Source organism: Podarcis melisellensis, assembly GCF_964234715.1.
Source record: "Podarcis melisellensis genome assembly, chromosome: 6".
In the NCBI taxonomy this organism is placed as follows: domain Eukaryota; kingdom Metazoa; phylum Chordata; class Lepidosauria; order Squamata; family Lacertidae; genus Podarcis; species Podarcis melisellensis.
The window spans coordinates 71732418-71747534 of NC_138538.1; the positions used below are offsets into that span (position 1 = coordinate 71732418).

Genomic DNA, 15117 nt, shown 5'->3' on the forward strand with positions numbered 1-15117 from the left:
ATTCCCAGCTGCTGGGTCCTATTACAGTTTTGCTGTCACCCATTCCACTATTACACAGAGCTGTGCAGCAACCACAGCGCACCAGATATGATCTGTATACATTTTGTTTTAACTTTGTGCAGAATGAATACCTTTTCGTCTTCAGGGGAAAAGGCATGCACAGCTGTCAAAGTTTGAATGCCAAAAATATATCGTCTCGTTTTTTCCTCCCCCTTCCCTCCCTTTCGCCTCTTCCTTTCCTCCTTTCTCCGGACAGCTTTTCACAGATGCATTTTCCCCTTTCATGTATGGGGTTATGCCCTCTTGTCTCGGTGGCACCAATCTCTGCTGGAGATTAAATCGTTTCTCCATCCTCCTCCTCCTCTTCCAAAAGGGGGTGGGGAGAGAACTCAGTTTTTCGCTGCTTGTGGAATGAACATTATTTGCCACGGCCTCCAACTGCAGCACCTCGGCCTCCATCCATTCAGACCAGTACACGGAATGAGCCTAGCAGCCATAAATCTACACCGGCTAGTGAGATGCCCACCAACTGGTGGGAAATGGGAAATGTGGCTGGAAAAATGGGTCGAATTTGAATGAGTGGGTTTGCCAGTCCCTTTTCCCCTATTCTCTGTCAGCTTTGCCTTCCTCTCTTTCCTTTGGCACATGCCTCATTCCCTGGTTGCCATTGGGAGCCTGGGATTTTTAAACATACAAACAGGGCTCGAGAACTAATAGGTCTGCTGGCGGTTGCTGTAACAACAGCCCTAAACCAATTCTGAAGGTGGATGGCATTTGAGAGAATCTCCTAGGGGAAAGTTGCAGGTGCCCCTCTTTATTAGCTTCCAGTTCTTTTCAGCTTTCTGACAATACTTCTTTTGCCACTCCACCAAAGCTATTCAAGAGGAGGAACTGGATAGACTGGTAGACACCTGGGGCATGGTTATAATTATTTTTCTCCCCTTTCTCTTAAATTACAGCTTCTCAATGAATGTTCGCTACACGTTTTAGTCTCCCTCTGTCACCTCTGTTCATTCAAACAGATCCTCAGTTTTCAGAGTACAAAGCAAGCCCTCCCTTGCCATGCTTGGCTCAACATGACCTGCTTTGATTTAATACCCTTTCCCGCTGCTAAACTTAGATTTTTATTACAGTTTTATAAAACAGTTAAACATCCAAAATATACAAATCACGCAAGGCACACAACTAAAATAAAACCCAATTGCAAGTCTTTCCTCCCTGCTGCTCACACTTAAAATAAAAACAATACAGAAAAGTCAAATGGAAACCCATTCCTCTTACAGAGTCAGTTCAAACATAAATAGTTTCATTCTTATTTAGCCTTGTCCAAACCAAAAACATAGTTATGGGCCACCAGTAACATAGCATGGGGGTGGGTGGGTTGTCCTGAGTGCAAAATTTGTTAGGGGTACAAAATTGCTGCACTTGGTGCTGCCTCAAGACAGCTAGACACTTCCGTCACTGGGCTCCATTGAAAATGGCTTCTCCGTGTAAACCAGTGACCTCTCCAGACAACAGAATGACTCTTGTTTTCTTATCTCTGTGCCTGTGATCTCCTGGGTGACGTGGATGCCTTAGGCAGCTGAATGCGCATGTGTACTCCATACATTTCCCTCCTCCGTGTGCGCCTGGGTACTGGCAACCCAGGCTATGCCACTGCTCCTCAGCTTTTTTTATCCTCTGCTGGGCTGGTATTTGTTGTGGCAGTTTATTTATGCTTGGTAGGTACCAGACTGGATCCAATCTGACTCAACATGCTTCCATTTGGCTGCTACCAGCAGGTGACCCACAGTCAACGTATTATGTTATTATGCGATCTGCGTGTGTGTGTGTGTGTGCATGTGTGTGTGTGAGATCGAGAATTTTCATGCTCACCTGTGTGAGAATAGATAAACCACAGTGCTCCTGTCAGCAGCGCACCAATAACGAAGGCTGCAAAGGCAATGCCCACGACTGTCAAAGTGTCCAGGCCGTGGAAGACAGCTGTGAAAATGGAGAAAACAAATTAATTAAATCAAGAAGTACTTCTATTTATAGTCCTTTTTTAAAAAAGGAATTAGAGAGCAAGAGAGAGAGAGCACATTCTAAACAAAAAGTGTGCTTCCCTATGCATTTTGATTATCAGTGTTCAGCAGTTAGTAGCCCATGGGCCCAACAGGTGGGAACTCAAATTTATTCTCCTCCTCCTTCCTTTGCCAAAAACAGACCCTGTGCCTCCTTTCATGCCCACCTGCCTTTGGGCCTCTCCCTATGTATGGTAAACAGCAACTATTCTTTTTCTTAACTGAATAGTGGCATACAAATATTTTTTATAAATAAACAGAGTCAAGGCTTATTTTCGGCCACTCCTCTCTGGAACTCATTTCCGGCACTTCTCAGGTGGGTTCCGTGGCCGTTCTAAGAGAACAAGGGAGGTGTTTGCGGTGAGTTCTGGCATCTTTTTTTCCAGAAAAATAGCACCGAATACAGTACAGTGGTACATCAGGTTAAGAACTTAATTCGCTCTGGAGGTCCGTTCTTAACCTGAAACTGTACTTAACCTGAAGCACCACTTTAGCTAATGGGGCCTCTCGCTGCCGCCGCGCGATTTCTGTTCTCATCCTGAAGCAAAGTTCTTAACCCGCGGTAATATTTCTTGGTTAGCGGAGTCTGTAACCTGAAGCGTATGTAACCCAAGGTATCACTGTAATGCAGGGGAAACTGCTAGTAGGCCACTCTGAGAGCAGATAGGATTGGTCTGCCAACCCCAACTGCCTGCTGAAACGAGCCACTGTATTGCACTTCAAGAGTGCACCAATATTTCTGGACCCAATGCCAACTTGAAGGAAAGACTAACTTCCAGAACTCAGCACATCTGGCAGCGTGACAACGGTGCATGAGCCATGGGAACAAAGCGTGGAAGTTAGATGCGGCCGAAAATGTGGCCCTGAGCCACCTAAAGCCAGCTCAAGTTTTAGGCCCACTACATTTCCTGCTAGCTGCCGCTTGTTTTCAGTTTGTAGGACTAAAATAACTTATTTTCTAATGTTAGCAGACTTATTTTTAAATTCTCATATCCTTCAAGTATGTGCCTTTGGGATAGGGAGGGATTTAAAAATAAAAATAATTAAACCAGTGCCCTGCCAATTTTGCTCCCCAGCATCTTCAGCCTATTAGGTGGGGAGCGGAAAGGCTGCTAAGCTGGGAGGCGGTGCCAGCTTGAAAGTCAGCAAATGCATAAATAGAAACAATTGTGTTTTTTCCACTTTTGGCAGATGTTTTCATCATGGAAATCAGTTCCACCCCATAATATTGAGCTTTCCCAACAGGAGAGGCAGGGCAGTTTGTACGAAAGTGCATCTGGTCCCTGAATGCATCGCTCTGAACACATGCTGGAAAACAACAGCAACTTCCACTCATCCTGATCTTTTACTTCTTTCATACAGACACATGTACATGACGCAATCCTAATTAATTTCTTTTAAGACTCTGTTTTATTATGTATTATTTCTAGGGACTAAGGGCTCAGTGACAAAATACGTTAACTACTACATCTGGAGCTAATCAAGAAACCAGAGGCCTTATAGCTTTTAAGTTTGCAACTAGCTTCCCTGAATGGCCACTCTAACGTACGAGTTCCTGTGCCACCAAAGATGCCAGACAGACCATTCTGTGCCCTCAAATGCCATAAATGTCCACATCTATACTGATGTGTGTGTGCATGCGCACCTGAGCATAAAGCAGCACCTCTCAGAGCAGGAATGGGGAACCTGTGGCCTTCCAGATGTTGTTGGACTACAACTCCCATCATCCCTGACTGTTTCTCTCTGATTGACTTCCTGGGAGGGAAGAAGTTCTGTATCCTTGTAGTAAGTAGTTAGGCCCTTAGTTTCAGAACAACTGTGTGTGATCCAATGGCATAAATGAAGCTCATGGTTGAATGGAGATTTGAACCCCAGTCCTCCGTTCCAAACCTAACACTCTTGCTAACCTCTCCAGAATGGCTTTCTGCAGAAGTGCTATATTCCATAAAAACTATTTGCTCTGCCTCTGCTGTGAATAGTTTCAGGACTAAACACCCGTGGGATCCCTCTCCGGTGATAGATAATACAGACACGCAAGTAATTACATCTGATTCCAGGTCCTTTAAAATGCAAATGAATGCCTTATGAAGTCAAAGATTTCAGTTGATTAGCAGTTCGACACTTTGCCACCAGAACGCTCTGGTGTATTGCTGGAGAAGAGAGAGGCATGTTTAACTTACGTGCTAATCCTTCAGGAGGTTTCGAGTAAGAAGGAGGTTTATCTGTTAAAAGAGAGAGAGAGAGAGAGATGAATGATCCTCGCTTCAGCAAATTTTATACACTACATCAGCAATTCCAATGCAGAATCTGCAACATATTATGAAACCCAGTCAGAACTGATTCAGCCTGGATTAGGGTGTGCAGGGAGAAAACCAAGTTCCCTTCAAAACGTGCACACAGCAGTGTTACATAGGTTTAGCAGGTGGTGTGAAAGCATCTCCACCCAGCTGCTATTGGTTTTCTCCTGCAACAGCTCTTCATCCCCTTTTGCTGGCATCTCCTTCCAGATGATGTTGGATTTGGGACCACCATCTTATTCATTTCCTGTGTGCAGGAGCAGGAGCCTCGTGCACCTTGCTCTTTCTAAGCATAACAGGCTTCAAGCGGCAATCCATACCTATTACATAATGGCCGACCCACACAATACTGTGTATCTGCGGAGAATAATGGCGAGATGATTTGTGAAGAACAATGGGACACATCATTCCTTGCAGTGCCACCTCCCTGCTCACTGTGATCCTACAACTTTTCAAATAAACCTTGCCGTAGCCTAAATTTATTTGTCCTATTTAAAAAAAAACACAAAACCCTCAACATGAGCTGTTTTGTCAATCCTGGGAAGTGCGAAGGAATCCTTAAAGTGGAAAGAATGCAGTAGGAGACAAGGTAGCCTTGCATACATTAGACTTGGCCGACTTTTAATTTTGTTTTTTAAGGAGTTAATTCAGCATTTATGTGGATAAGCAAGGAAATGATTGAAAATGATTGAAATGATTGAAAATTCTCATGCTTAAAGGAAAGAAGCTTCCCTTGTATTAAGGGAATTATTGTTGTTCCTTGTATTATGGAAACTGTTCAATAGGTGATCATCACAGCGACAGCTGTCTTTCATTTTCCACCTACGAGAGGTGCCAATTTGTCAAAAATCCTGCATTGTTTTTGCTCTGCTGCAATGTGATTATTTAATTACACTTGCATCACAAAATTATTTGCTAACATCCCATATCATCTCACATGTGTTCACCGCTGCAGTGTGGAATGAGAAATACTAGGATGCAGGAACCCTGCAAAAGTGGATGGTTAAAAGAAAGCCATGGGCCAGCTCTATGTCAGAGGGACCAAACTGCTTGACGAATTCCATTGGGATCTGGTTCCACAAGGCAGTGAGCTGAGCCTGCAGCAAACAGCATTGTAGAACAAAACCTGGCAGGGTTTGTTTTCTCCCAGACATGCGACATACCACCCCATCAGTACTAATGGGTGTCACGTGCGTGACTTGCAGACATCCTGAACTGGACGTTCTGTTCCGACTCCCTGGCTACAGAGCCTTCAAGCCTGGCTTCTGGTGCCGATCTAACAGGAATGGATCCAATAATTCAGTACAACACTACACACAATAGCTGGCCTGCTTTGCATCAAAGTAGATGATAATCAACGTCTTGGAGATGTAAATGCTCTTGTTTAGGAGTTTTGCAGACCTACTATCATTCGTTTCCCAAGGCTTGCTGTTTGCTTACAAGGGCAGTTAACCCCAAGAAAGGATGCTTTGATTCAGGATAGAGAAAATGCACGGCAACAAAGAAAACATTATCCATACGCTACTGGCCACCACACTGGACAGCTGAAAAATTCCAGGACTCATTCCACCAAACATTTCACAATTAATCCAGCCTGACCTCTGTGCACCATGTTCCGTATCACACTATTGTCTTCTTATCTAGTTGCAAAATACATTTAAAAATAGCAAGGAACTGAAAAAGCCCAGCACTAGATTCCTTAGCGAGTCAGAATTGCCACCCAAGTTACTATCCATCCCCAAGTGGATTGTTCCAGTTATTGAAATCAATGGAAGACCGCAGAGCAGGCCTAGAAAGACTTAAACAGCCATGCATTTTTAATTCTACTGTTTGGAGATCAAATATTTTGGCATTATCCTCAGTTGGATTCATTTGCGTTAAGACCAAAAGAAAAGAAAAAGCTGCAAGACTCAGTGCAGCCTCATGCTGCTAAACAGAAACAGTTGCTCCTCAAAGTCCCCCAAGCAATGCTCTATAGTGTCCCATGAACTGCCGAAACGTCCAAAAAGCACGCTCGGCAGGACTGAGGTTAAAGGAGTGCTGATCCTCGGCTTTTAAATTTCCCTGGAAAGCATTCCAGAATTTCAAACAGCCCTAGCATGCAAGTGAAAGATTTTGCTCTCCAAGCGAAACCACTGAAACCCTCTAATTAAACTGCCATGTGAACACTAAACAAGAGCAGGCAAGGCTGATGCTTACTGAGAGGTCTTAAAAATAAGTTTAAATATGCATCCCTGTTGCTGCTGTTGTCAAAGGGGACCAAGGAAAGGATATTTTGCACAAAGGATTATACAGTGGTACCTCGGGTTAAGTACTTAATTCGTTCCAGAGGTCCGTTCTTAACCTGAAACTGTTCTTAACCTGAAGCACCACTTTAGCTAATGGGATCTCCTGCTGCCACCACGCCGCCGGAGCATGATTTCTGTTCTCATCCTGAAGCAAAGTTCTTAACCCGAGGTACTATTTCCGGGTTAGCGGAGTCTGTAACCTGAAGCGGATGTAACCCGAGGTCCCACTGTACTGTTAATGGTTATTTCTCCACCGTTTACCGTACAAAGAATTGATATTGATTTTTGCAAACACATGCAAATTGTACCCCTACATTTCTGACCTGTCTTCCTCTTTTCAATGTCTAAAAAAATAAAATCTATTTATAGCCGCCTTCCCCTGTCAATCATGTTCCACATTCAAGTGCTGCCATAGTGTAAACATGGGATACAATGGGGTGTGGCTGCTGTTGCACGCTGACAGCTTTTAGGAGCCACAGGTAAAAGCTGAGTGCAGAATGGGGACAAAAGGTGGATAAACTATCCCTGAAGAAGCATGACGTGTCCCCCATCAGATGTACTACCCCTCCCCTAATACCCCATACATGCCAGTAAACAATCACACTTGGGATATTTTTAAGACTAATACGAATCGATGGCTCCTCCAGTTTTCCAGATCTCTGGCAAGTTTGGATAAATAGTAAATTAGCAGTTCCATATGTCAAGATGATTTGATGCTGTCGTTTTGAAAGACAGAGCAAGAGCAAAGTGAGGAAGACAAGAGTCCCTTTACAATTCTCATAAGTTCTACCCACACAAACGCTGCATTTTTGCATTTTGCAGTTAGATTAGCTTCAACCAGAGCCAGGGCCTTTTCAACACTGGTGGAACGCTCTGCCTCATGAGACCAGGGCCCTGCAGGTTCTGATTTCTTTCCACGGGGCCTGTAAGACAGAGTTGTTCCGCCTGGCCTTTGGCTTGGAGCCAATTTGATTCCCTCCCCCTTTCTTTTTCCTTTCTCCTCCTGTGATGAGGCTACATTTTAATGTTTTAATGTTTCAATATTTTAATGTTGTATTTTAATCTTGTTTTTAAGTTGGCTGGGGAGGGCTGGGTATAAATAAATAAAAAATATTATTATTATTATTGCCCATCTGAAATGCTGGAAGCTAAATAGCTGCAAGGATTCTAGAATCAGAAAAGAATGCATATTATGAGAGAGATCATGTGTCAAAATCATGTAGCGTATTTACGCAAATCTAATGTGCCATCAAATCAAATGCACAACTCCGTTTTCAAAACCTTGAAACCCAAAAAGTATTTGCTGGCATTATGTAAATGCACCATCAAATCTAATGCGCACCCTAATTTTGGTGGTGCAATTTGGCCAAAAAAGGTCCATTGCATTTGAGTAAAAATGATATTCTGTTTCATAACAGACATATTGGTATCGATCCCACTAAGAGTTAATGAAACTGACAGGTGGCAAAGTAGTTTTTCCATAGCTTTTGGGCCAAGGTGATGACAAGTCACAATCTTCCTCCAATTGCAGGAATGCACTGCCTTCTTTCCAGACCATTTTATGTTTGGGACAAAGCAGTGGTAAAAGAATGGGATCTTGAAGTAACAATTCAACTATGCTTAGCATAAGTAAGATGTATCGGTGGACAGAGTTTCGGTGCTATATTTCACAGTACTATGTTCCCCTCATACTTTAGAATTAAACAATTGGGACTTCCAGGAAAATATGGCATTATTCATATGCAAATGTGTGCAGATTTAATTGACTGCTCAACTAAATCAGCAAAGTTGGTAAGTTTCCTTTAATCAGGCAACAGACCCAGCTGGAATCTAAGTTCTGAGTGACATCACCAAAGTGCCTTTCAAGTGAATGGAACAAAAGGATTAACTTAAATTATCAAAATTGGTGGTATAGAAAATTGGCCTCAGTCCTGAAGGTCATGACAGCAAGTCCCACACTCCTGCCCTGCAATGGGACCATTTTAGGTCAAGCAGGTGGAGGCTATAGACATTCTAACATACAAAGCAGGACAAATTATTCCCTGAACAACCCACAGATGGTCGATTATGGCAAAAAAATAATAAAAAATAAAAATTGAAGAAAGGCCCTGAAGCATGAGTCCACTGGTGAACAATTTGATATATTTGTTATATTTCCCTTTGAGGCCACATCAACCACAAAGAACAATCAGAACATTTAAAATGCATTATCCCAATACTTACCTTCCGCAACTCCAAACAGGCTGAGGTCTTACACATAAATGGCACTTGGCTTGTGGGGAAAGTGTGTGCAGGAGAAACACACATCCAAGACGATAAACTACTTGCCCACTGTAACAGTCCCCACTTGCACACAGTGGACAGGATCCAAGTAACTATTTAGAAGGGCTCAAGGGCTGAATATCTTTTTAATTATTTTATTTGAATCACATCCTACATCACACAAAACTGCTGTTGAAAATCCCCAGCTCATTTCAAAAGCAGCTCCTATAGGGAGAAAAAATGTGGAAGCCGTCCAGGCTCTGGCTGATGAAGCCATGCTCCCTGTGGCTGCCCGCTTTACAACAATATACTGTACCGGTATATTACCAACAATATACTGTACCGGTATATTACCAACAATATACTGTACCGGTATATTACCAACAATATGCTGTACCGGTATATTACCAACAATATACTGTACCGGTATATTACCAACAATATACTGTACCGGTATATTACCAACAATATACTGTACCGGTATATTATCAACAATATACTGTACCGGTATATTACCAACAATATACTGTACCGGTATATTACCAACAATATACTGTACCGGTATATTACCAACAATATACTGTACCGGTATATTACCAACAATATACTGTACCATCCTTTAATATTTTTAATACATTCGAAGTTTCAATGTAATTATGATGCCTAAATAAATATTTACATACAAGTTTTAGGGGCCTCAGCAATAATGAACTGCTGGAAGCAATTGCACAGAATTATTTAATGTTTACAAATCCCATATTGTTCTAAAGCATCAGAAATGCGTTTCTTTCCCAGCCAAACTGTATTTTCATAAATATGTATGGGAGATAAAAGAGCAAGCAAATGTTAGCGCTCAAAGATGATGGCGCCCTGTAGACTGGGAACAATAACGCCATGTAACAAAACTCTATGTGCCTGAAGTCTTTTTTTTTAAAAAAAGGGGGAAAACATTAAATCAAGTATTAACATATTGTCTAATGAAATGCACTTCTGTTAATAGATTCAAAATGTATTCAGTACCTTCTGGCTTCTCTTTATGAGATATCACAGCAAGGGGTTTGGTGAAGGTTTTCTTATTCTGCATCATTGCTAGGATCATATCAACACTAAGAAAGCTGCAGGCTTCATCAGGAGGGATGCACTAGAGGGATGAAGAGAACAAGTGGCTTGTGAGATCAGGGACTCACTTAAAACTGCTACATTATCAGAATAGGCGCACAGCTGCTTCGCTATCAGCAGCAGTCAGAGATGTTTAAGGAATAGTCAACAAAGTATTATCACAACCCCAAGTCACGGCAATCGTGCTCCAAGGAAGCCCCCGCAGCTGCATTTCAAGAGGTAAACACTGCCTCAATATTTAGATTATTTAGAAGACCCATCCGTCATCGAGGTTGCCAAGGTTCTCCTCCATGTAATGCAATCTTGTGATAGGGCTACTGGTGTAGCTTTTTCTGTGCCCAATCCTATGTATTAAGAAACTGGTCCAGATGTTGCTTTAGCAATGCTGTAGAAAGCATTCTGGGATGTGGTGGCGCTGTTGTCTAAACCACTGAATCTCTTGGGCTTGCCGATTGGAAAGTCGGTGGTTTGAATCCCTGCAACGGGGTGAGCTCCCGTTGCTCTTTCCCAGCTTCTGACAACCCAGCAGTTCAAAAGAACACCAATGCAAGCAGATAAATAGGTACTGCTGTAGCGGAAAGTGTTTCCTTGCACTCTGGCACTTGTCAAGGTGTCCCATTGCACCAGAAGCAGTTTAGTCGTGCTGGCCACATGACCCAGAAAGCTGCCTGCGGACAAACGCCGGCTCCCTCGGCCTGAAAGCAAGATGAGTGCCGCACCCCATAGTTGCCTTTGACTGGACTTAACTGTCCAGGGGTCCTTGACCTTGACCTTATCTTAGAAAGCGTTCTGTCCCCTGATTCCTATCAGCATCTTGCTTTTGCACAGTTTACTATGCAAGTCAGGGCAGGGATATTTTACGCGCCCCCCCCAATCTTTGCCAGCTAAAGCTACTGATGTGACTTAAGGGCAGAGAAACTCACAATGCCAGGGTCCCACTCCCATGACGAATTCTACCAAATGACACAACCAGAGAAGACTGATATCCAACTATACTTATTTGAGAAAGGGTGATCTTATCCACTTAAAACAAATGAAAAGCTTTCCTCCTCAGGAAAAAAATCCCTTCTCCACACAGATATGCTGAATGCTTCCACAGCAATAAATTTTCTATGCAAATGCAGGATAAGCAATAAAAGGAATGCAAAAAACAAGTCAAAACACTCATCTATTTCCCTTCAAAATCCTCATAAGGCAGGTCAAACTAATAATTCACACATGGAATTTCAAAAACAATAGTGTTATTATATCTCAGCAGGATCTGGAAAATTAATGCTAATGCATTGTTTACAGCTAATGCCATGAGCGTTTAATAAATCTGGACCACTCCTGTAGTGGAAAGCAAATTCTGTTTATCACCTGTAACCATTTAGTAGAAAATGCTCATTGTGCTGTCAAGAGCCACAGCAGTTCTCACAGGGAAAAACTCAATAAATATTCTCCCAATGCTGCTAATTGCAAAATGAATTAATATTTATATATGGTTGACTGCTACATTGTTTTGGGGTTGCTGCGGTGAAGGGACATGCTTACATTTATATCTAGAATACATACTTATGTGTACCTGTGACACTTTAGGCACAAAAGCTTCAGTGACCATATTTTATGGAGAGCTAGAACATTGGTTAGGAGAATGAGTTGTGAGCTTGCAAGTGCTCAGTTCGAATTTACTGGTCAAACATAGGCATGGAACTAACTCACAGTTTAGCTCTTTATCCTTAGTATAGGGATAATATAATATGGTCCTATTCCACATGTATATGCAGCATTTAGAAAAAGGAAAATATTCTATAGCAACAACAGCAACCTATTGTTACGCGAGGGGGCCAAAGGATTCCTGGCAGCCACAATTCCAATGTAAAGATTTGCTGCAGAAGTGACATTTCCCCTTAAGCAGTCGTCTGTGTCAGCCAAAATGCCTTCAGGAAACTAAATTCCCATCATATGAAATCACACCTCTGTTTTAATAGCCTGAGATCCCAGAAATATAGCTTCACGTGATTATTCTGGAAAGCTTAGCTTCTTAAACAAAAAGCTTTATTTGCCAACATGACTAAAATGAAAAGCTGCTGTAAAAACGACCCAAAAGGGAATCCTTTTGCCAATTTCTCTTTCAGTGACCAGGTGAGCATGTAACGTTCAGCCAAACCATGGCTCTGCCACGATCTTCACTCTGGAAACCCTCACATTTGTTTGTTCACACCAAGCCACAGGTTGGCTTAGTGTTATATGTGAAATGGGCCAATAATTTTTGCAAGCAAGCAAAATAATTTTGCAAGCAAGCAAACAAGCAAGCTATATCATTACATTTGCTTTTCCTTGTGTAACTGTTAACTGATTTCCCTTAAATAAACCAATGCTTAGCTTCTGTGTCCTGGCATGACAATGCCACACCCTGATGCAAAGCAGATGTGTCATATCTACATGGCGACCGATGCTGTCACCATTTTTACAGCAGCTGATTCTGTCAGATTATAAGACTGGGCAGTTACCACTTCCTCACCTCTCTGAAGAAGTAAACCTGAGCCTTGTTTTACTACTGTACTCGTCTTAATTTAGGGCTGCCATACATCCGGGTTTCTGCCCAACACATCTGGGAATAGGGCTGCAAAAATGGCACCCAGGCGTATTTCTGCAGAATTGGCAAAATCCAGACGTATGGCAACCAGGGCTCAACAACTTTGACCAAACAAACAAACAAACAAACAACAAACCTCAACAACTTTGTCCTGATTTTCCCATTTTGGGGAATATAGCAACCCTACTTAATTGGTTTTGTTAGCGATCTCTCCATGCTATACCTCAACCTATAGCTGTTGGATCAACCCATTCAGTCTTTAACCTACATTTGTGTCTTTCAGTTTAGGCCCAAGATGGCCACAGTCTTCCATGTTAAATGCAAGCTGAGTGGTCTAAATCTTAAGAAAATTTATCAAATACTGACCTTGGCCAGCTCTTGAGTATATTTTTCTTTCTTTGTGCACAAAGTCACCTCACAATGAAGAAAGAGAAGCGAAGTGTTGAATACGGACCTAAACATAAAGCTAAACCGCTTTCTGTCCATTTGTGCATTTTGCATTGGAAAATTAGCTGGGGTGTTGTAGAATGTTACGGATTCATCTTTAGGACAAATGTTTTCAATAATAGTGTACTCCGACATCTTATCAGGGTATGAATGTGGAGATATAAAGCAGGTTTGGATTGCAAAGCTCAGGGATTTTTCAGCCTTGGTCACAGAAATCTGTAGCAGGAAGAAAACAGAATTTGCAATTAATATGTTACATTTGGCTTTTTCTTAGAAATATCAACATTTTTAATGCTTTGCAGTGCAGGTGTGATAACAGTAGAAAAGTCAGAGATTGCTAGCCTTGGCTTATAGGCATTTGTTCCTTGGACCCACCTGGAAATTCCAGAGAAAATATTTCCACCTTTGCCTAATCTCCACTTTAGAAATAGCAGAATGCAGAAGCACAGTTAAAAATTTGTTGCATTTGAAATGGTTTCATAGCACTAAGAATCTTTCAAAATCAAGGTGCCTGTAAACACATTTGAATAGCACAATGCAATCAAACTTATTCATGCTAGGAGTCCCATAAAAGGGATTGTAGCAATATATAAAAAGCAGAGATTAGGCTAGGTGTGTTTGACACACACAAACCTTGCACTGGCCTGGTTAACACATAACCCTAAGCCATGGCTTGTTTAGCTTCATTTTGGTTTATCTGTACATCTAAACCCACTGCAGCCAACTATGGCTCGTTTGTGGAGGGCACACCAGAGTCTGAAGATTGGTTATGGATTTTGGCTTATGTTAACCATGGCTTCATGTAATGTCAGAACTTTGCTTAATCCTGATTTGTTTTGGAGGCCCTTTCCAGAGGCTCACATGACTAGGGAGGTGCAAGGCAAGAAACATAACAAAACAAAACAAGCCACGGTTACTTTGTTTGTCAGTTAGACTTATCCTAGGTTGTCTAACAAACCATGGTTAAAACAAGCATGGCTTCGTGTGATGTGCTAATGTAGCGACTGTGCCTTGACAACTGATTCCATACCGCCCCAAATACCCCAACACTGCCTGAGGAATGGCAGTTGTATTGGAGCTACACTCAACAGTGAAACCATACCATTGTAATAATGGTGCCAGATGTGCTCTGGATATGAAATTACCTTCATATGGTAGACATACAGAGAAGAGCACCTAGAGAAAAGTCAGCCTTAAGCTCTATGTCAGAATCAGAATACAAGACAGATGGTTGCTGCTAAGAATAACTAGTTGGCATGAGTATTTGACATGCCACATGAGATGCCCAACTATTGTTTCAAAAAATGGCAGTTTTTCAAAAATAAATTAATCTTAGAAAACTGAAGAGAAAACCCACTCCATCCTCAAGGAAACCTGAGACATAGGATTTAGAAATTATGACAGCTTTTGGCTGCAATCCTAAACACACTAACTAGGGAGTAAGTGTGCCTTATTGAGCACAGCGGCACTTATTTGAGTAAAGTTGCTTAGGATGGCAGTGCATAACACTTAACAGGTTTTAGCCTATATTTACTTGCTTCCTTGTTTTCTTTAAGCACTTCTCTGCAACAATAAGAGTTAGGAACTTATGGTGAGTTGTTTATTTTTATTATTATTATAAAAAAAACACACAAGCAAACAAGAGCCTGAAGACTGCATGCTATCGACCCATTTGAAATAGCAGGTATGGCTAATAAGGGGCCTTCTGGATGTTGTTGGACCACAGCTCCCATCATCCCTGACCCTTGGCCATGCTGGCTGAGGCTGATGGGAGTTGTAGTCCAACATCTTCTGGAAGGGAACACATTGGCTACCTCTGTATTTATTATACCTCTACTTGGAACAGTCTCTCATTGAAAGGCAAATATGGGGTGTGCATTCTGTGGATTTTTGCCTTCATACAGTTATTAAAGGGGCAAAACTACTGTCCTTAAAAAAAATGGCAACTGCCAATTGCCTACTTCCATATTATTTGACTTAACTTTTAAATTTTTACTTTGGCCCAAAACTCTCTGCTCTGTCTCATACAGAGAGTAGGCCCATCAGAGAGGAACTGTACATAA

At 41.9% G+C, this 15117-nt stretch overlaps 1 protein-coding gene and 1 long non-coding RNA gene across 2 annotated transcripts in view; one reads left to right on the forward strand and one right to left on the reverse strand.

Annotated features, from left to right (window-relative positions):
• The window catches only part of TGFBR3 (transforming growth factor beta receptor 3), a 143145-nt gene that overhangs the window by 6594 nt on the left and 121434 nt on the right, over nucleotides 1–15117 (reverse strand). Inside the window, exons 13-16 of the mRNA XM_081914167.1 lie at nucleotides 12974–13270; nucleotides 9931–10051; nucleotides 4244–4285; nucleotides 1876–1983 (exon numbers count right to left, since the gene is read on the reverse strand). Coding sequence (XP_081770293.1) covers nucleotides 1876–1983; nucleotides 4244–4285; nucleotides 9931–10051; nucleotides 12974–13270 — 568 coding nt within the window. The remainder of the gene's footprint in view (nucleotides 1–1875; nucleotides 1984–4243; nucleotides 4286–9930; nucleotides 10052–12973; nucleotides 13271–15117) is intronic.
• Nucleotides 1376–3469, forward strand: LOC309371546. The gene is made up of 2 exons (XR_014169177.1): nucleotides 1376–1781; nucleotides 3255–3469. It is a non-coding gene; the product is annotated as an uncharacterized lncRNA (long non-coding RNA).